At 42.5% G+C, this 22,852-nt stretch overlaps 1 protein-coding gene across 4 annotated transcripts in view; it reads right to left on the reverse strand.

Moving 5' to 3' along the window:
- The window catches only part of LOC126190807 (TBC1 domain family member 31), a 277,761-nt gene that overhangs the window by 245,428 nt on the left and 9,481 nt on the right, over positions 1-22,852 (reverse strand). For 3 of the 4 annotated variants that reach the window (XM_049931366.1, XM_049931367.1, XM_049931368.1), the window contains 2 exons: positions 6,324-6,408; positions 1,683-1,835 (listed from right to left, as the gene is read on the reverse strand). In XM_049931366.1, the coding sequence (XP_049787323.1) occupies positions 1,683-1,835; positions 6,324-6,406 (236 nt within the window). In that variant the 5' untranslated portion in view covers positions 6,407-6,408. The remainder of the gene's footprint in view (positions 1-1,682; positions 1,836-6,323; positions 6,409-22,852) is intronic. The other variant, XM_049931369.1, reaches the window with a different exon arrangement.

Genomic DNA, 22,852 nt, shown 5'->3' on the forward strand with positions numbered 1-22,852 from the left:
TGAGAAGGAAAGACTGATTGTCTGGGACTGCACAAGAAGAAATTTTAAAACTTTGTCTCCTGAAGGCAAGCAACAGTCGGTCATTCTCTTTGTAATTTTATAATCAAACAATGGAAACTCCAGATAGGAATTCAACAATGTAGGTAAAGACAGATTGTTACTTACTGTAAAGAAGACATGTCACGTTACAGACAGGCATGATTAAAAAAAACACTCACATATAGCTTTCAGCCACAGCCTTCATCAGTAAACACACACACACACACACACACACACACACACAAAAAAAAAGCATGGACACACGACCGCCAACTCCAGCATCTTGAGCTGGAATGCAACATCACGTGGGATGCAAGCAGCAATCTGGAGAGTCTGGGGAAGGGGAAGGGATGGTAGCGTTCGAGTGGCGAGAGAGACGAACACTGTCTGGTGGAGTGTGCTCGGACTAGACTGCCAACAGCTGCAGTATCAGCAGGTTATGGGGCAGGGAGGTGAGGAAAAAGGGAACAAAAATGGAGAGGAGTGGGGAAAGGTGAGCAGATGCGTTAGCAAAGGGCTGCAAATAAACAGGGTGGGAGACGAGAATAAGGAGACGAGAGGATAGAGGGGTTGGAAACTGTTGGGAGGGGCTATATGCGAGTGTCTTAATCATGCCTCTCTGCAATTTGACATGTCTTATTTATGGTAAGTAGCAATCTACCTTTTCCTATATTATATCTAAAAAGAAAGATGATGAGACTTACCAAACAAAACCGCTGGCAGGTCGATAGACACGCAAACAAACACAAACATACACACAAAATTCTAGCTTTCGCAACCAACGGTTGCCTCGTCAGGAAAGAGGGAAGGGGAGGGAAAGACGAAAGGATTTGGATTTTAAGTGAGAGGGTAAGGAGTCATTCCAATCCCGGGAGCGGAAAGACTTACCTTAGGAGGAAAAAAGGACAGGTATACACTCGCGCACACACACACATATCCATCCGCATATACACAGACACAAGCAGACAGATCACAAGCAGACAGAAAATGTCTGCTTGTGTCTGTGTATATGCGGATGGATATGTGTGTGTGTGTGTGTGTGTGTGTGTGTGTGTGTGTGTGTGTGCGCGCGCCAGTGTATACCTGTCCTTTTTTCCCCCTAAGGTAAGTCTTTCCGCTCCCGGGATTGGAATGACTCCTTACCCTCTCCCTTAAAATCCAAATCCTTTCTTCTTTCCCTCCCCTTCCCTCTTTCCTGACGAGGCAACCGTTGGTTGCAAAAGCTAGAATTTTGTGTGTATGTTTGTGTTTGTTTGTGTGTCTATCGACCTGCCAGCGCTTTTGTTTGGTAAGTCTCATCATCTTTCTTTTTAGATATATTTTTCCCACGTAGAATGTTTCCCTCCATTATTTTCCTATATTATTAATTTTATAATTAGATAATTTGTAGGAGTGACTGATGAGATGTGTTTTGGATTTTCTTTTCATATGGTAAGGATTCCCAGTTTCTTATTTGATGTCAGACAGGAGCTTGTTGTTGACATTTGCATCAAAGCACGTAACTGCATTCTGAACCACAGACAAGGACTTAGTCTACATGTTGGTAGCCCTTTTATTTCAGCCAAACTTCAGATCAGCTACATAAGAGGCAATTTCCACTAAAAAGTTCTCTGAATGTTAAGGGATGATTTTTCAAAGCTTACTTGTTACTTGCGAAATCAACAATGAAGATATTTGCCCTGTGATCTGATGCAGCCAACTTTTCTCCAGCATCTTCAAATGCAATATGTACAAAACGAATCTGCTGACTTTCTCCATGAGATCCAGGAATTGTGTGATGTATCTGCAGTATAAGTCTATATTGGAACAGACATTAATAATACATGAATATTGTTTACAATCCTTCTGAACATAATACACCACAATAGAATGTACTAACAGCTAATAACAATGAAACCGGTTCTTATACAAAAATAAATAAAAAGAACAACACAAAGACTTAAAAGCAAAATTACTGAACAATGATCCCAATTATTTACAATGGATCTTTAATAGTAATCAAATTATTAGCCCTCTTTCAGCTCTGTTTGTTGTCAAATAAAATACATTAAATACATCAATGAAAATAATCATTTTTGAAAATATATGTAATTGGATAGATAAAAGTGGAGGCAGGAGAAAATGCATGTAAAGGTATTGACATTTTCAGACTTTCAGAGCCAGTGGCTCCTTCCTCTGTCGAAAGGGTTGAAGGGGAAGCAAGACAGGTGAAGGAAAAGGATTGGTGAAGTTTAGGAAATGGGAGAGTTCAGAAAAGTCACCCAGAACCCTAGGTCAGGGGAGACTTACTGGACGGGATGAGAAAGAAAGACTGACTTGAGTTAAGAAGAGCAGAAAGCTAAGTGCATTGTATATAGTAGATACGGGAGGGGGGAATTACACAGGTCAGAGAATAATAGATATAGAAAACTAAAAACGGAAGAAAGAAATTGTTACTGACAAGAAATGATAAGACGTAAGAAATTAATGTAAATTGCGGCCATGTGGGTGGCAAGAACCCGGGACATGTTGTAACACCAGTTCCCATAGGCAGAGTTCAGTGAAATAATCAAGATGGCACATGTGGTGAAACAGACACTGAGGTCACGACTGTCATACTGTAGAGCATGCTGTACAACAGTATACTGTATGCTGCCAGTATACACCCTCTGCCTATGCCCACTCATTCTAACTGATAATTTGATGGTATTCATACCAATGTAAAAGCACAAACAGTGTTAACACAACAACCAGTACACATATGACTCTCCCTTTGACAGTACGTGTTTTGCCAGTTACAGGGCAAGTGTAGGTAGTGGTAGGAGAGTGCAAAGTGCAAATCTTACAGTAGGGACAGTCACATGGGTAGGAGCTTTAGGGTAAGGAAATGGGTGCAAAAGGGGCACAGGGTCTGAGAGGGTATTATGCAGGTAGGGAGGGCAATGAAATGCTATTCTAGGGGGGCTGCACAAAATATCAGACAGAATGGACCTCATTTGAAAGCATTATTTTAGGAAGTCAAAGGCCTGACGAAATAGCTCACTTATCAGATTCACAAGTGATCATAAAGTGCAGGATTTCACGACCAGTATTTGCATCCTTGGTGAATTTTACTTTATAGACATTAGCCTATGGTCCATTACTTCTATGCTAAAATTTTGTCACCTAATGCTGAAGGTGCCATCAGAAGCTATGAGGATTCTGACAGCAGTTTCAAACTTAAACAAACTCAGCAAGCCAAGCAGTTTACATGCATCCAGCAACAGTCAGGTCAGGTAACAATGAGTGACAAGAAATATACTTCTAAGTTGTTTTTTGGAGGTATCAGAAGTACCAGGACTGGATGTGATGGCATGGGAAATCTGCTTTTGAGATAGGCCAGAAGGGTAATTACAAACAGTGAAGGCTGAGGTGAAAATAGTGGTGTAGAGAGTCTGCATCTGAACAAATACATTTGCCTTGAATGCCAAGGCTGTACGGGAAGGAACATCTGACATGGAAAGGATGGGAACTGTCAAAATGGACGTACAGTTGTTTGTTAGTAGGTTTAATGTGAACAAAAGTGTGTTGCTGACCCTCTGTGAGGATGAGATCAACATCTAGGAAAGTGGCATGGGATTCAGAATATGACCATGTAAAATTTAATTGGGAGAATGTATTTACAGTTTACAAGAACTTAAACAGTTCAGCCTCACCTTGAGTTCACACAGCAAAGATGTCATCAAAGCATCACTACCAAACCAGAGGCTAAAGGCTTATGGATCCCAGGAAAGGCTCCTCCAAGTGACCCATGAAAAGGTTGGCATAGGAAGGAGCAATCCTGTTTCCCATAGCTATGCTCCTAACCTGTTTGTATGTCTGCACCTCAACGGTAAAGTAGTTGTTGGTGAGCATAAAGTTGATTAAGGTGAGCTGGAAGGATGTCATAGGGAATCAGGTGAGTGCTGACTGAGGAAATGGCAGCAGCAGACAAACCATGTACATGGGAGATGTTGATCAACACCTGAGACGAAGTCTCCTATATTAACAACACCAATCATTTCCCAGATCGTCTGAAATCTGTGCCTGTCCCACTCTCACCACACATCTTACTACCAATGATACCACCTCCCTCTACACCAACATCCTGTAGTGCTTCGAGAATTTGCACGTAAATTCTGGAAACACTCAACCTTCTGCCGTCTCGAACATGCGATATTTTAAAAATAAGTGTGAGAGAGAGCCTATTTACTGCGCAACATGTGTCTGTGTGTGCAGGATTGACGTTTATCATGGGAAGACAGGAGCTGCGGCACCGAAAAGTGTTTGCCACAAGTGCCACAGATGCTGTAGGAGAGGACATGGAGTAATTAAATGTTACTCATTGCTGTGTTGGTGAATGTGATTGTCGTAAAAAAAAATAAATAAATAAAAAAATTAAAAAAACAAACATTTGACTATAGACTTTTAACTTACTTCATATATTAGCTCTGAACGAAGCAAGATGCATGGGACAACTATAAATTATTTGGTTGTTAAAATCAGGTAATTGTGATTATGTTTAATTTTATCTAATGGGTGTCATCATAGTTGACTTACAAGAATCTGTATGTTTATGTGAAACTTGTGGAGATGGAAATATACCTGAACTGAACTGACAGTATGAGGTTACCGAGAGAGAGAGAGAGAGAGAGAGAGAGAGAGAGAGAGAGAGAGTATCTGTTAGTTCCTCTAACCAGCATTATTTCTTCGGAGAAGAAGTTGTGGACATCGACGCAGCCGCATATCCAGAGAAGAGGATCAGCTAAAAGTTTCAAGTAAGTCAACTGTAGTAAGAGAAGCAGGAAGTTCGCAATCCAGCTTTGCACCGCTTCTGTTGTCGCCGAAACAGTTAGAATCCCCCATGTACCTTAAAGTAATAAGAAAGTGCCATGAATATTTGCATACTGCAATGGATCTACATCTGATGCTTGCCAAAGCAGAAGTACATAAAGTCTGTAACACATGTAGTCAGTGTACATACAAACTATAAAAAGAAGTTTCAACACTGGGCTTAAGGAACACAAGGGCAACTGTCATCTGGGAAACACAGATAAATCAGCGGTAGCAGATCATGCACCAGAACCATACAACTGCATGATTCTCTGATATTACAGTTTTTTCAAGATCCTGTCATTACTATGTTACGATGCACAGAGTGGCCACAGATATTCAAAAGTACAAAACAACTTTAACAGAAAACAAGAAGGATTGAAATAGACAAACTGAGAGCCTTGGTGGTAAATAAAGGAAACAGTGTCAACTCTCTCCCATTACAAGATCCATAACACATGTCAGCACAACTCTGCCATCTGAGGCGATGGTCTAATGCTGTCATGACCTGACTGTTGCATGGGTACGTTTAAATAGCTTAGCTTTCTGAACTTGTTTATGTTGGAAACTGTTATCAGGGCCTTAATAGCCTCTGATGGTGTCTTCAGAATTAGGAGACACAATGTTAGCACAGAAATAAGCCACAGACCACGGGCTAATGTCCATAAAGAAAAATTCAGCAAGGATGCAAATACTGGAAATGAAAGCCTGCATTCTATGATCACTTGTGTATCCGTTAAGTGAGGCATTTACCAATCATTAACCCAAGAATTCAGTGGTGGTCACCACATACAACACATTGATAAGAAGCCAAGACGCTTACCTGGTTATGAGACGGACACTGCAAGTGAAATGTTAAGAACATTTATTTGCTCCCAAATGCCAGAAAAGAATCTTGTCTTAAATTTATCATTTCAAACAATGAAACTCTGAGTTGGAATATCAACAAAAAAGGAAAAAGATAGGCTTCCACTCACCATAAAGATGACATGTTGAGTTGCAGATAGGCACAATGAAAAGACAGTTATACATTTAACTTTCAGCCAAAGCCTTCTTCAGAAAAGGAAACACACACATGCATTCACACAAGAAAGCACACCTCACGCTTTCCAGTCTGAGTTGCTAGAGATGGTGGTCAAGTGTGTGTGTGTGTGTGTGTGTGTGTGTGTGTGTTTTTCCTTTACTGAAGAAGGCTTTGGCTGGAAGCTAAATGTGTAAAGGCCCTTTCGTTGTGGCTGTCTGCAGCTCAATATGTCACCTTCACAAACAATAAAATTTTAGCATTATTAATATAATTACAGAATGAATGTAATAAAAAATATTTCAGATGAGCTGACTTTAAATTACAGTCATGACCAGAGAAGAAGTATAATTTTCCAAATCTTCATTTATATTTACATATAGAGTCATGAAACATAATACGTGGAAAAAGGAAAGTCATAAGATTGGCCTACCCATCTTTCTGAGCTGTCTTCAGCTGGAATACTTGTTTCAATACACCATTCGAACGAGGAGCAGCCTTCAGATCAAGATTCATGACTGGAAAAAATGATCCTTTTGAAGCACATTAAAAACTGATAGTATCTGTGTAAAGATTTGCATGACAAAATATTATGAATACAGCATTGTGTATCTAAATGGAATACTGCTACAAGGTAATATGAATTCTTGTTATGGAAAACACCAGAAAGATTCTTTTCTCTCTTAATACCCCACAAGCATTTAAGAGACTCTTGTAAAAAGAGCATACAAAAACAAAAAAACATTACAAAAATTTTCTTCACACTAACACAATCATTTTAAAGGGCCTATTCTTCGACTCTACAACAGGAGGAGGAAAAATAGGAGAAGGGTTTATTCGGCATTATTAAATATGTACCCATTCTAAAAAGAGTATTATCACTGTTATCACTGTTGGACAAATATTGTGGATTGAACTGATTGTGTTTTTATTTCCAAACAAATCATCCCAACATTTATCTCAAGCGATTTCGGAAAATGACAGAAAACTTAAAACAGTGATATCTTGATGCATTTCCATACAGTGGCAAGTTGCAGTGCATCCACAATAGCACAATTTGTCTCAGAGAGCAAGGAAATCCACAAATCTGTTAGAATTTTATTAAATTTTTTAGTGAACCAGAAGCTGTAAATATTTGAATCTGGGCTGCTAATACATTTCATAAAATTGTATCTTTTTGAGGGATTTCCTACCTCTACAAAATAAGTATGGATGATGGGAGGGGCTTAGAAAATTGATTCTTTAATGTCCACTGATTAACTGTTGTCATGGTTCATTTGGCAGACCTGTTTTGGAAATAGGCATATAAGTAGTGCAAAATGTTGGTAGAAGTTGGAAATCATTTAGAAACTGGGGTCAAAGAAAAGACCGCTATAGAATGGGCTGGAAGAAATGGATTCCACAGTGTTTCCTATAACAAACACATTCTCCTACTGGAATATCTTGCTTTATTTGCCAATATAACTGGAAGTTTTCACAGCATATCAGTAGTGGGAAGGTTGTACTGAAAGTTACCAGTTAGTCTGTCAATAAAAATACTATAAAAAAACTACACTTCAACATCACAACTTTTTACTTTTACACAGTCTCAATTGCAATTAATAATTTTGCAGGATCATGGTTTCAGTCCATTGCAGTCATCAGCAGATATGGTAAAAAAAGTAACTATCTTACAATAACACAAATGGAGTGGTCATATAGCACAATAACAATACAATTTTAAAACTTAAGTTACAGTATGAGATATTGTGCAATGAGTACAAGTGTGTTACACTGGGGAGACTGGCAGGAATTTCTCTATACATTTCAGGCAACTCATGTACATGCAGAACAAGACCACATTTGGCTGGTTGGTTGATTGGGACAGGGGGAGGATGCAAGGGACCAAGCAAGAAGACCATCAGTCTCTCAGTCTGAGAGACGTCCACAGAGAATGTTTCCTGCTAGTCGGGAGGTTCATAACAGTAAAAGCAAAAAGGGTAAAAACTTAATGGATATCTTTTATACTGTCAAGAACAAAAGCAAGATGAAGGAAATAGGGCAGTCAGCAGATGGACAAACACGGGGCTCTGCAAGTGACACCCCTGACCCACTACAGTCAAGAGCACCCACCACTCAACAGAGTGAGACACCGAGAATGGAAAACAGGGTGTGCCAAGAAGGAGGCAAATGAAATCTAAAATCAATTAAAACAAAGCAAAAGAGGTTGAAAGAGTAGCCTGGTATAGGGGGTACCCAATTGCAAGATCGATGTACGACCTGGAATTAGAACGCATCAACTCGGTAAACATTTTAAAAATATGGTAAATGCAAGACAAGATACTACAGACCCAGATTCTGAAACCAGACAACTATAAAGGGGTGTTTATACATGTTGGAACGAATTCATTAAGGAGGAGCAGTGAGGAAGAAATAGCAAACGAAACAAGAAACATGATTTGTTCTGCAAGAAATACGTATGCAGGATCTCGTCTGATACTTTGCGGAATCATAAAAAGAAGGTCGGTGAGTGAAAAATATATCGCCAAAATAAACTGTGCTCTTAAAGAACAATGTGATGGTCTTGGGGCAATTTTTATAGACCTAAACAAATTCCTATGTGAAAACTCACTAGCGAAGGATGGCTTGCATTTAAATAGACTGGGGTCTGTAACGTTCAGCAGAATGTTTGCAGATGTCTGCAAAATCATTAGATGCAAGGGAAACTAATATGGCCTGAAGGGGGTGAAAAATCATACACTCCAGCTGGAAAAGAAAAATACACGCACCATACAAAAAAAGACGATACTAAAGAATTTGCCCCAGAATACAGCTCGCAACATGTAAACCAACAAAAGAAAAATTACATAGAAGTACTTCATCAAAATATTCAATACTTTGGTAACAAAAAATTAGAAGCAGAAGTACTCCTGAGTGAAATAAGACCAGACATATTATGCATAAGTGAACATGGACTAACTGAAAGTAAAATACATAATGTTGCAATAAAGGACTACAAACTATCTAGTTACTTCAGCAGATCTAAATATAAGGGTGGTGGCATTTGTATATATATTAAAACAGATACTCTAACAAAGAATGTAAACAGTGAAGCTGCTACATTTCCCATAGCTAGAGAAAAAGACTTTGAAGTTACTGGTATAGTGGCAGAGGATTTTAGAGTGTTTTGTGTGTACAGGTCACCATGTGGCAATATTAGCATCTTTCTAAAAAAAATTGCTAGCTTATTGAGAATGAATATGAAGAGAAATCTTATTATATGTGGAGACTTCAACATTGACATGGGAAAAGACACAAAAATAAGACAGGATTTTGAAGAATTGTTAATACAGCATAACACGAAAGTGACAATAACTGCACCAACAAGAGTGACTTCACAAAGTAAGACAGTTATTGACAACATAATTACTAATATGTGTAACTATAAGTCACATGTAGTTCAGACAGAAATATCTGATCATCATGGACAACTAATCAGCTTTTGCAGAAGTAATGACACAGTATTAGTACCAAAACAAACAACCAAAGAAATTAGGATCATCAGTGAACAAAATATCAACATCTTTAGAACAATGTTAAGTAAGGAAACCTGGAATGAAACCCTCCAGGCCCAGAGTGTAAATGAAAAATATGATGCATTTATTTCAACAATTAAGTACCATTTTAATGTAACATTTCCCAAAGTAAAGAGACAAGAAAGGCAGCAAGATCAAACACAGTGGATTACCAGTGAAATACTAGAACAGCGAAGGAAGCTTCAGGATGTGAGACGGATGGGCGAAGCTGAAAACTATAAAATGTTAAAAAAGAAGTATAGAAAAACAATAAGAGAAGCCAAAGCAAGAGCAATTGACACCACTATAGCGAACTCAAAAAACAAGGCAAAGGCAGCTTGGAATGCAATCAATGCTGAAAGAAAGGAAAAAGATGGGTCAAACAAAGAAGAAGGTATTAGATCAATTAAAATAGACAACACAGTGGTCACAGATGGTATGGAAATAGCAAACATACTGAATAATAACTATATCAGTGTAGTAGAAAACTTAAAATTAGAAAGAAATAGTCAAAAACAGAATGGTATTAAGGTACCAAAAAGATCATGCAGTACTATGTTCTTAAGAACAGTTACGGAAGATGAATTGCGGAAAACTATACAGAAACTGAAGTCCAAGAAATCAGCTGGTGATGACGAAATATCAAATCATGTAATAAAGCTGGTATGTGAGGAGATAATAACACCACTGCTGAACATAGCAAACTGTTCTTTCAGAGATGCAATTTTTCCAGAAAAACTGAAGATAACGAAGGTAGTGCCAGTGTACAAGAAAGGGTGTAAGGATGATCCCAACAACTACAGACCAGTTTCACTGATATCAGGTTTCTCAAAAATCCTAGAAATGCTTATGTATACCAGATTAGTTAACTATTTGGACAAACATAACATTCTCATACCCTCACAACATGGTTTCAGAAACCAGCAATTTCCAGTCTAACAGAATACATTTTACAGTCCTTAGATGAGAAAAAGGTTGTCTCTGCAATGTTTCTGGATCTTTCAAAGGCATTTGACACCATTGACCATGAAATGCTGATACAAAAATTAAGCAACTATGGCATTCGGGGGCAACCAGGTGAATGGATAAAATCATACTTGTGCAACCGCAAGCAGTATGTATCATTAGGAAACTCGTACCAATCAGAAACCAAATCCATCAAATATGGAGTGCCGCAGGGTTCGGTAATGGGACCATTGTTATTTAATGTGTTTGTTAATGATATAGGTGTTGATGAGGAAGAAAAGAAAATATTGTATGCTGATGACATGACAATACTAAATAGTGACCAAAATATGGAACAGCTTGAGAGAAGAGCACACATATCTGCAAATGTCACAGCTCAATGGCTGTTGGAAAATGAACTGGTTATAAATCTAAAAAAGACTATGTATGCAGTGATTAAAAACAAGAAAAGGCTGTAGACCTGGATTTAGAGGTTGATGGAACAAGGCTGGAAGAAGTAGAATCTGCTAGATTCTTAGGTATTCTTGTGGATAATGAACTGAAATGGAAAAAAAACATATTAAAAATGTCTGTGAGAAACTAGGCTCTGTCATATTCTTAATGATGCAGCTATCACAGTATTCAGACAAGAACATTCTGTGTACAGTGTATCATGGACTTTTCGAACCATACTTACAGTAGTGACTGTGTGGGGAAACTCAAACAAACAAGAGACAAACCGAGTGTTCACATTACACACACACACACACACACACACACACACACACACAAACACACACACACACACACACACACACAAAAAAAGAGCAATTAGGACCATTTTAAGAAGAAAGACCTCTGAAACATGCAGAAACTGTTTCAAGAATTTAGGTATCTTAACTTTTTCATCGTTGTATATATACAAAACAATAATGTACATCACAAAAGGTAGTGAGGACTGGATTACAAATACTAGTGTACACACCCACAATACAAGAAGGAAGAATGAAGTACGGAGCATACCTCACTGACTGGCAATGCTAGAAAAAGGACCCCAGTACTCTGGTATCAGACTACTAAGAAGTCTGTCCAAAAACCTGCAAGATAGTGTACTTCATAATGACTTTCCAAAGAAACTTAAAGACTATCTCACTGAAAAAGAGTTTTACAGTGTTGCAGAATACTTATGCCATTAAATTTGTATATATTGCTACTCATTATCAGTGATGTAAAAATGTAAGCTAAAGGTGTAGAAAAATAAGTGATAAAGAATGTTAATACTTTGACATGTCCTATATTACACGTACATTTACTGTACACAATGTAATCTTACAGGATCAAATAAAATTCAATTCAATTCAATTCAATTCAAGGGTCGGGGAACCCGCACACCTAGTGTACAATAATGGGAGATGCATCATTCCCATCCAGCCCTCCCCTTCCCTGCTCCAGAGGTAGATTAAACCTTATACCTAAGAATAAAAACTACTTTCACAGAGAAAACTGAGAACCAGATCATCCATCCATGAATCATCCCCTGATATTAGAGGCAATGAGTCCGGAAGTCTATACTTAGCACAGTGGGGAAAAAATGGGATGGGGGCCTTCTACCAAAACACGAGCTATTTTCAGTAAGGCTCCACAAGCACAATGTGGGGGTCACTCGTTACACAAAACAAAACTATGGTTAACATGATATGATCAATGTGGAGACGACATAAGATTTTGGTTTTATTCTGGGAGAAATGGAAGGAAGAGCACCATGCTGCAGTAGGCTCCTTGATTGTGCATAGTTTATTACATGGGGCAATAGTCCACCAGATGTCATTAGATTTCCAAGTGAGCAGAGATCTCAAATGCACCTGCAAATTCCCACATGGGATCAGTAAAGCAAGTGGGGAGAGAGTAAGTGCTCCTGTAGCCAAATGGTTGACCAGTTCATTCCTCAGAGTATCCACATGACTTGGGACCCAGAGAAAGTCAACTGAGGAGGCAGCATGACAAAAGTCATCGAGCAGATCATGAATAGCGGAGACCAAAGGATGGCATGAATAGCATCAATCGACAACTTGGAGATTGCTCATTGAGTCTGTACACATTAAAATGCAGTCAAGGGAGGCCCTTTTAATAAAATCTGCTGTCAGCTTTGCCACAAACAAACTACAGGGGATAATTCTCCATATCAGCAGGAGAAGTAAAAGCAACCCCACCTGATCTACAGTTTTAGAACATCACTGTAAAAGACTGGTAGCATCCTATAACTCCCGAAGAACCTAGCGTAACAGACACCAAAAGCTCATGAGGATAACTGAGACTTTAGGACCTTGGAAGAGATCAGTCCTAATCCATAGCCTGACACACAGGAATTCACGGGAAAACATGGGGAGCATAGTCCAGGGAGAGGAGATGGAGATCTTGGCAGTGGAAAGCGAAGCGCATTCCAACTTTTAATCCCATTCGAAGATGGGTAGCAGGACGAGGACACCCTTCATAGGCAAAGAGAATGGGATATAAAAGTTGATCAGGGAGTTGTCGAATGGTGATTGCGTAGGCGGCCAAAAGCTGGTACCATTGAATCTGAAGAGGCAACAGCCCCACCTCAACAAGGAGAATGTCTATGGGACTAGTCCGAAAGGCACTAGTCATCAGATGCACATGCTGAAGGAGCTGCTGAGCTACATGTCTAGCAACCATAGTTCACTCGGGACAAAATCATGAGCCAGTAAATACAGACAAGAGTAACATGAACCTTGCCGCAAGATGTTTGGGCAAGGAAGCAGAGTGCTTTAAGGTTGCACATGCACCTAGTCCTCAGGCGACAAATATGGGCAGCCAGGTCAGCTTTTTACTGAAAACAACGCCAAAGAAACGGACTGTGCTTCAACATCCAAGTGCTGGGTACCTAAATAGGGTTCAGGGTCAGGATGGACCATGGTACAGCAGCAGAAATGCATGGCCCACATTTTTGTATGGACGAAATGGAAACCATGGAAAAGAGCACATGCAGAGGCCTACAGGGCAGCACCTTTGAAATAGCATTCAGAAGCGGCTACGTAAGGGAGCTGCATCACATGCAAAAATCAACAACATACAACACAGAGGTGACCAGTGGCCCAACAGAAGTCAAGCATTCAGATTCCTGTGGGATGCCATTCTCTTGGACCCGTGGGGAGCTGAATGAAGTGCCGACGGTGGGACAAAGCCTCACAAATAAAAATCGGTATATGGCCTCTAACACCACTGTCATGGACAGCAAGTAAATTGTGATGATGCCAAGAGGTGTCATATGCCTTACTCAGGTCAAAAAGGACTGTGATAATGTGCTAATGGAGAGGCAAAAGGCCACAAGATATGAGGACCAACATAATCTGCGGGCAACCTATCTTTCAAGCAGCTTACAGAGTAAGTTGGTCAGTCTAATCACCCAGTAAATGTTGAGAGACGTTGGGTTCTTGCCTGGCTTAAGGATTGGGACAACTATGCTATCTTGCCATTGAGAATGTAGGTTGGTTGGATTAAGAGGGGGAAAGGGACCAAACTACGAGGTCATCTGACCCTTGTTCTGAATAAAACAATGCCACAAGTGTGAGAATAATACAAACGAGACTGACAACTCAAAACGGAATGAAAGGAAAAATCACAAGAACAATGAAGGGCAACAAACATGTAAATGGGCAAAAGGGGACAAGAAAACCACAGAAACGCAAGAAACAGGATGAAGAGATTAAAACAACAAAGCATATTACCATGGCTGGCTGACCATGAGAATAAAAAAGGAGAAGCCAGCCACTCAAACACATTAAAACCTCCACCCTAGAAGCACTAGGGCGGAGAACACAGAGGTATGAAGGACATGTGCTAAAACTTAGATCAAATGATAAAACCAACCCTCACAAATAAAACGTAAAACTAAATCAACCGATGAAGCATTGTCAGATAAAATTAGCGGCAACAAGTCCGGCAACCCAAGATTTCGTCGCAGGGCAGTCAAAGTGGGACAGTGCACCAGAATATGGGCCATTGTCAACTGGGTGCCGCACCGACACTCAGGCGGGTCTGCACGGCGCAGGAGGTAACCATGGGTCGCCCAAGAGTGGCCAAAGCGGAGACGGCAGAGAACAACTGATTCCCTGAGAGAGGCCTGCATGGAAGTCTTCCACACATTCGTAGTCTCCTTAATGATACGCAGTTTTTTGTGTGTACTGTCAGGCCACTCCACTTCCCAAAGCCGAAAAACCCTACGGTGTAAACCAGAACGCAGGTCAGGTTCACATATGCCCATCTCCAGAAGCGGTTTCCATGCAGCCTGTTTGACCAGCCTGTTGGCAAGTTCATTGCCTGGGATGCTGACGTGTCCTGGGGTCCACACAAACACCACTGAACAACAGGACCGGTTCAGGGCATAGATGGACTCCTGGATGAATGCAACCAAAGGATGGCGATGGCAGCACTGGTTGATAGCTTGTAGGCTGCTCAAAGACTCAGTACACGGAAGAAATGATTCCCTTGGACATGAATGGTTATACTGAACTGCATGACAAATGGCTACCAGCTCTGCAGTGAATACACTGCAGACACTGGGCAAGGAATGCTGTACAAAGCCATCGAGCCATCGGTGTAAACCACTTCAGAGCCCAGGAACATGTCAAGAATTGAGAGGAAGTGACAGCAGAGAGCGGAAGGAGTAACTGAGTCCTTAAGGTCATGCGAAAGGTCCAGACGAATCTGCGGCCTAGGTGTACACCATGGAGGTGTATGCGGATGGACCTGCATGGGAGATGGTAAAGGGAAGGACTCCAGTTCAGACAGAAGGGATCGCACGTGAACCGCAATCGTTAGCTCTGACCTGGGCCGCCGATGTGGGAGATGAACTGCCGCGGGTGGAAAAAGGAGACAGTAATTCAGATGCTCAGGAGAACTACGAATGTGTGCAATGTAATTGGCGAGCAGTTGAGCACGTCAGATCCGCAATGGAGGGACTTTAGCCTCGACCAGAACACTGGTCACCAGACTCGTTCTAAAAGCTCCCCATCGCTAGGCGAGTGACACAGTGGTGCACTGGGTTGAGTACACACAACACCGAGGGCGTCGCCAAACCATAAGCCAAACTCCCATAGTCAAGGCGCGATTGAAAAATGGCTTTGTAGAGCTGCAGCAGAGTGGAGCGATCTGCATCCCCAGTTGGTGTTGCTCAGGCAGCGGAGGGCATTGAGGTGCTGCCAGCACTTCCTCTTAAGCTGACGAAGGTAAGGTAGCCACATGAAAGTAAAGTTCTGGTTCTGGATGAACGGTGCGAGGCTGACAGAAGTGCATGAAACAAGACTTAGCGGCTGAAAACTGGAAGCCATGGACGAGAGCCCATGATGCGCTTTGTGGATGGCTCCCTGTAGGCACTGCTCAGCAACACCAGTACTGGTGAATCAGTATGAAATGCAGACGTTGTCTGCATACAGAGAGGGTAAGACAGATGGCACTACAGCTGCTGCTATACCGCTGTTGGCCACTAAAAGTAGTGATACATTCATTACAGAGCCCTGTGGGACCCCATTCTCCCGGATATGGGGGAACTGTGAGATTGGACATGGAAAGACGGGTTGACAGGAAATTCTGGACAAAAATCGGGAGTGGGCCTCGGAGACCCCACCCATATAATGTGGCAAAGATATGATGTTGCCAGGTGGTGTCATACGCGTTGCGTAGATCAAAAAAGATGGCAACGAGGTGTTGGTGTCTGGAATAGGCTGTTCGGGTGGCAGACTCGAGGGACACAAGATTATCAGTGGTAGAGTGCCCCTGGCGGAAGCCGCTCTGACATGAAGCCAGTAGGCCACGTAACTCCAGGACCCAACCCAACTGCCGACACACCATACATTCCAGCAGCTTACAAACAACGTTGGTGAGGCTGATGGACCAATAGCTATCCACTTCAAGTGGGTTTTTAAAGGGTTTGAGCACCGGAACGATGGTGCTCTCCTGCCATTACAATGTAAAGACATTGTCACACCAAATCTGGTTGAAGATGACAAGGAGATGGTGCTTGTAGTCAGACAAGAGATGTTTAATCATCTGACTGTGGATCCGATCTGGCCCAGGAGTTGTGTCGGGGCAATGTGCAAGTGCACTGAGGAGCTTCCACTTCATAAATGGGGCACTGTAGGGTTCACTGTGGCATGTAGTGAACGAGAGGACTTTCCTTTCAATCCACCATTTGAGGGTGGGAAAGGCTGGGGAGTAGTTCTCCAATGCAGAGGCTCGAGCATAGTGCACAGCAAAATGCTCGGCAATCGCATTTGCGTCAGAACATAGCATGCCATTGATGTTAACGCCAGGGATACCTGTTGGGGTCTGGTACCTAAAAAGATGTCTCATCTTCGTCCAGACTTGGGAAGGTGACGAATGGCACCCAATGGTCGACATGTACCTCTCCCAACACTCCTGTTTCCATCATTTTATAAGCTGGTGTACACGGGCACAGAGCCGCTTAAAGGCTATCAGATGCTCAAGGGAAGGTGCTGCTTATGTCACTCTAGAGCTCGCCAATGCTCCTTAATTGCCTCAGTGACTTACGGCGACCACTAAGGGACTGTCTTTCACCGGGGGCACCCTAAAGAGCGAGGATTCCTGTTTTCCGCCACAGAAACGATTGTGGTAGTCACCTGCTCAACCATCACATCGATGTTACCATGTGGGGGAGACTCAACGGTGACACCAGAGGTGAAAATTTCCTAGTCCACCTTGTTTAAAGCCCATCTGGACAGGCGCCCGTGGGCCTGATGCCGGGGCAATGGCAGGGAGAATTGCTGGATTGCAAATTGATAAATTAATGGCCGAGTAACTATCCTGAGCCACACCGAAATGTGTGGTGGCCCCAGTATTTAAATGGCAGAGGTTGAGTTGTGACACTAAACTTTCTCGACATTTCTGCCTCGGCCAGTAAGCACGGTGCCACCCCACAAGGGGTTATGGGCATTAAAAAGTAGGAAACGTTTAGGGAGTTGATCAATCAGTGCAGCTTAAACGTTCAGGGGTACTGCACCATCTGGAGGAAGATATACATTGCTGACAGTTATTTACTACGTCATCCGTATTCTGACAGCCACAGCTTCAAGAGGGTTTTGAAGGGGCACAGTTTCACTAAAGACTGAGTTTAGGACATAAATGCAAATTCCACGTGACACCCGATTATAGTTGCTACAGTTCCTGTAATATCCTTTATAGCCGCAGAGGGCAGGGGTCCGCATTGCCAGGAACCACATTTCCTGGAGGGCAATGCAGAAAGCAGGTGTAAGGTTTAACAGTTGCCAAAGCTCAGCCAGACGGTGGAAAAAACCGCTGCAATTCCACTGGATGATGACATCATCATGAGACTGGGAAGGCATGGAACATTCAATGAAGTAGTTTACACCTCAGGGTCACCTGCTGCCACCAACTTTTTGCCTAAACAGTCTATATCCATTGTGTCTGAGGGTCTGGCGAGATCCACGTCCTCAGCGGATGCCAGAAGCTCCACCTCATCCTCAGATGCAGAGCTTGTAGTTAGCAGTGGTGTGGGTGCCACTGTAAGTTCCTTGGTCCTGGGGATCTTCTTCTTTGATTTCTTGCACTGTTACTTGGGTTTCTCTGGCGTGGAGGACTTCACTGAATCAGTCTCAGGGACTGAGGATGAGCATGAAGCCCTACGAACAGCTGCTTTTTGGCTCTTCAGCCAATGGCAGGTGTCATCTTTCCCACTAGCAGAAACCTGGTAAGTGAGTGACCCAAGAGACCCCATCCTAGCGAGAGGAGTTGAAGCCTTATGCTTCTCTGTCTCAGAAGTGGGGACTGAAATCCCCAATGGTTGGAGGGGGGAGGGGGGGGCGAGTGTTGCTCCCAAGGTAAGTAGTGCGGAAGCAACAGGGAGGGAAGTGTGCCCCACCATCAAGGGGGCAGATGTAGTCTCCCACTTCTGAGAGGCAACAGGAATTCGAGGAACTGATGGGGCGACAACTTGTTCGTAGCAGCGGCATATGAGGAGGTCATAGCCACAGGATGTAAGTGTTCAAATTTCCTCTTAACCTCAGTGTAGGTCAGTCGGTCCAGGGTCTTATATTCCATGATTTTCCTCTCTTTCTGTAAAATCCTGCAGTCTGGCGAGCAAGGTGAATGGTGCTCTCCGCAGTTGACTCAAATGGGAGGTGGGGCACATGGAGTATTGGGATGCGATAAACATCCACAATCTTGGCTGGAAGTACAGTGGAAAGACAGATGGCCAAATTTCCAGCACTTGAAGCACCGCATTGGGGGAGTGATATATGGCTTGACGTCACAGCGGTTGACCATCACCTTGACATCCTCGGGCAATGTGTCACCCTCGAAGGCCAAGATGAAGGCACTGGTAGCAAACTGGTTATCCCTTGGACCCCAAAGGACACGCTGGACAAAATGAACACCTCGTTGTTCTAAATTGGTGTGCAGCACATCGTCAGAATGCAAAAGAAGATCCCTGCATGATGGTAACAGAAACATCCCCCAACATGCCACAAGCAAGTAATGCCCGTGACTGGGTAGAGGATGCTGTTTTTATCAAAATTGATACAGAGCGCATTTTGGACAAGCCCTCCACCTCCCCAAACTTGTCCTCCAAATGCTCCACAAAAAACTGAGGCTTCATGGACATGAAAGATTCCCCATTCTTGTACATACGAAGAAACGGGACGAATAAGCTTCACTGCCATCCTTAACCTGGCATTCCTACCATGGTGTGGCCAGGGAGGGGAACGACTTGGGGTCATATTTCTTGGCATTGAAATTAGACTTTGCCCACTTAGAGACTGCAGGCGGCGGACCACCAGCAAGAGATGACATACTATGCCTCATGGCGTTTCATTTGCCCTGATGCCACGCAATCCGACCAGGGGCCCTCCCCACAGGCACCACTCAGCCGCAGCGAAGGCCACCTAGCAGGATGGCCATTGCCGGGAGTCCCGATGCCCCAGGGTGACAGGCATCTACTCCTTGGCATACATGGGGAGTTAACTGTGCAGGCATCAGCAGAGTGATCCCTGTGTTGTCAGGGGGCTACAACCAACAGGGTACATGGCGGCCCCACTGCAACGGACTGTCTACTGTGCTGGATATGAGGTGCAAAGAAGTCCATGGTCATCGTTGGCACAGAAAGTGACACTGCACAGGCATGGTGAAAAACGCACCCACGAGGTGGCCTAGCCCAAGAGATGGAGAACGGGCTAGACTGCAATGCGATGATGAGAAAGTGGGCTAACAATGTCAATGCACAATGGACATGATGCAGCATGTAAGGCGCCCTTCCCCAATTGGCTCGCTCTTCAGGAAAATTTTGAAAAATGTAGGTCAAACCCTACAGGGGACCATCACATAAAGGCCAAAATGTGTGAGACTCATTTTAGTCACCTCTTACGACATAAAGGGATACCTCGGGCCTATTCTAACTCCCGGACCTGCAGGGGGGGTATTGAGAAGGGAGGCACCTTGGATATAAATACGGTTGAAGATCCTGAGGTAATGTTGCCTTTGGAGAACATTCAGGTATTGGTTCATCTGACTGTTCATCTGCGAGTTTGTCAGTCCAGAAGTTCTAAAGTTACTCACAGTAGAAAGTCAGTCCACTAAAAGTGGATGGATCCAGTCAGTGGAGGCAAATTATAAAATAATAAAGTTAAAACACACACAGTAAAAGGCATAAAACATGAGACCAAATCTAAAAATTGGAAAAAAGGGTGCTTTTTCCATGGAGAAGTGGTCATGGGGTCCCAAATCAAGAAGAAATGAAGAGAGGTCCCAACCACAACCACCCTGCCCCTGCTCGAGGAGTAAAGCAAAGCTGTATATCCGCCGGAAAAAAAAAAAAACCCTTTCACGGAGGAAACTTGAGGACCAGTTCAACCACCTTTGAATCATCTCTCATATTAAAATTAAGGACTCTGGAAGACTATACGTAGTATGAAGGGGCAAAAGAATGGGACATTCCATCAATATGTAGGACACCGTCAGTCTGGCTCCACAACCACATCGGGGAGGGGCTGGGGGGGGGGGGGGGTCATTTGTTATGCAGGAGTCTGGTATGACCAATGTGTAGACAGGATAAAACAGTGGACTCCTTCTGAAAGGAGCGCAAGGAAGACGGCCAAACTGCAGTGGACTCCTTGATTGTGCGAGTTTATTACTATGAGCAGTAGTGCACCAGATGTCATTCCACTTTTGGGCAAAGAGATCTGACTTAGATCTGCAGCTGGAAACATGAAAGGGAAAAGGTGGGGCGGGATAAGTATCTACTTCTCTAGCCAAATAGTCAGCCAGTTCATTCCCTGGTGGGATGCCCACATGACTTGGGACCCAGAGAAAGACAACTGAGCAGGTGGCACTGCCAAGGACAGAGAGAAGGTCATGAATAGCTGAGGCCAAAGGGTGAGGAGAATAGCATTGGTCGATAGCCTACACAGGGTGTATACGGGGACAAGGAAAAAAAATTCCCAGATTATTCCCGGATTTCTCCCGGATATCCCGTTTAAAAAATATGCTTTTTCCCGGGCGAAAATACACTTTTTCTGTGCTAGGTGACAGTAGGTTTTCCGTAGATTTTCCTTCGGAACTGTAAAACTTATCAATCCTTTGAATGGTTAACGTTTTATACAATCGCGCAGAACTTCCCGGAAAAAAAAGAAAAGACGAAAAGGAGAGAAGTTTTGGAAAGACCTTTAATTTGCAGCAACATATACGCTGCATATTTTCGTATTACGAAAGTATAAATTCGAATTGCACCAAACACAGCGCGTTAGTTTCCGGGGCGTTGAAACCGAGGTTGCGATGTCCTTTTGTAAGCGAGTCATATCTCAAGCCACGAGATCTCGCCAGCCGATGACAGCAGCTATTCAGAGCATAGGACACGTGTTATAGTCAGCCAATAGCAAGATCACTGGTTACATAGCGCGAACACGCAAGAGAAAAAGTTAACGGTTTACATTAATGTACACAGTACCGTATATCTACAAGAAAAGCTAAGCTTTCACATATAATTTTGGTCTCTAAGATTAACACGCTACAACAGAAGCTAAGTTTTCACATGTAATATTGATTTTTTTGCGTGTGTTATACTTTAAGATACATCACACAAATGTGCCAGTAAGTTTAAAATTCTGACATAAATGTCTCGGCTCGAAATTCTTGTAAGTGGCTGGTCCTCAAACTGTTCAGTTTCGAATGCTCTGTGATTTAGATATCCATCCCACTTTCTCACACGTAACATAATTCATCTTGCGTAAAAAGAAATTTACTTTGAAAGTAACGCTTTTCTAACCACCGTTCGCAATACTATCCGGAGACTGTTAGAAATAGGTTCGATTTACCTGTTGCCAGAGAGCGCCAAAAAAACAGGCATCATTGTGCGTGTGCAACTGTATGGGTGTAGGAAGCCCGCATGTTCGTGTGTATTAAGCTTGTCAGTGTGGTTTTTGGGATGTAAATTTTCTTGGAGTACCAGTACTCTGCGATCTCATTTTTGGTTCTTTATTATGGCATAATGCCATATATGGCAGAAGATGATAACGTGCACTTGAAATTAGCTTCGCTTGGAACTAGGCAATACTGTAGAATGAAACACTTCGTTTCAAATAAAATGACTGCCTCAGCGGAAAGATTAATAAAGCCAAATTTCTTTAGCAAACTTGCAAAATTAACTGCCACTAATCTGCAAGGCGATTAATGCTTGACTGCTACAAACTTGGAAATAAAATAAAACCAGAAAACTGAAATTAATAATATATTTTTGCCCTCCGTAATTATGTGAATGTATTTTAATTCACTTGATAACTTCCGGCCACAGAAATCCGTTTTGTTTTCATTTGACGTGGGAGCTGTACACTAAGAGAAGCAGCGAAATTACTTAACGTAAACACGGGTCACGTGGAGAGCCCCCTCCCCACTACAACTCTGTGCAAGCGTGAATATGGCAGCTAGGGCGCGGGAGAAAAATTTTTCTCGTTTGCATCTGGCTGCTTGCTGCTACTACCGATACAGCTAACAGCCAAACTTAAAGTAGCGGGAGAAGGTACTGCTTATACGCGAGTCAAATGCGCATGCGCAACAGACCGCTGGCAATTGGTCAAACGAACCTTACATGAACAGTTGTGACGTCATGCTCATAGCAAGCCGTTTATTGTTACGAAGAATTACAGTCTGCGCGCTACGGCCTTTGACATATTTTTGCTATTTGCAGACGCTTGTGCGTGCACGGTGTTTTGTTGTTGTAAATTGCACATTTCCTTTGCCACTAAAGTTTTATTTTTTTCCCTCTCGTTTATATTTTCTTGCTGCAGTATCATTCTCCAGTAGCCGGATACAATAACATTCTTTGCTAGAGAATCAATTCTGCAGTCAAAATTACAAAAATTTAACTGAAAGCTAAAACAATGAAAAATTCCCGGAATTCCGAAAAATTCCCGGGTTTTTC

Source organism: Schistocerca cancellata, chromosome 6 (assembly GCF_023864275.1).
Source record: "Schistocerca cancellata isolate TAMUIC-IGC-003103 chromosome 6, iqSchCanc2.1, whole genome shotgun sequence".
Taxonomy (NCBI): Eukaryota; Metazoa; Arthropoda; class Insecta; order Orthoptera; family Acrididae; genus Schistocerca; species Schistocerca cancellata.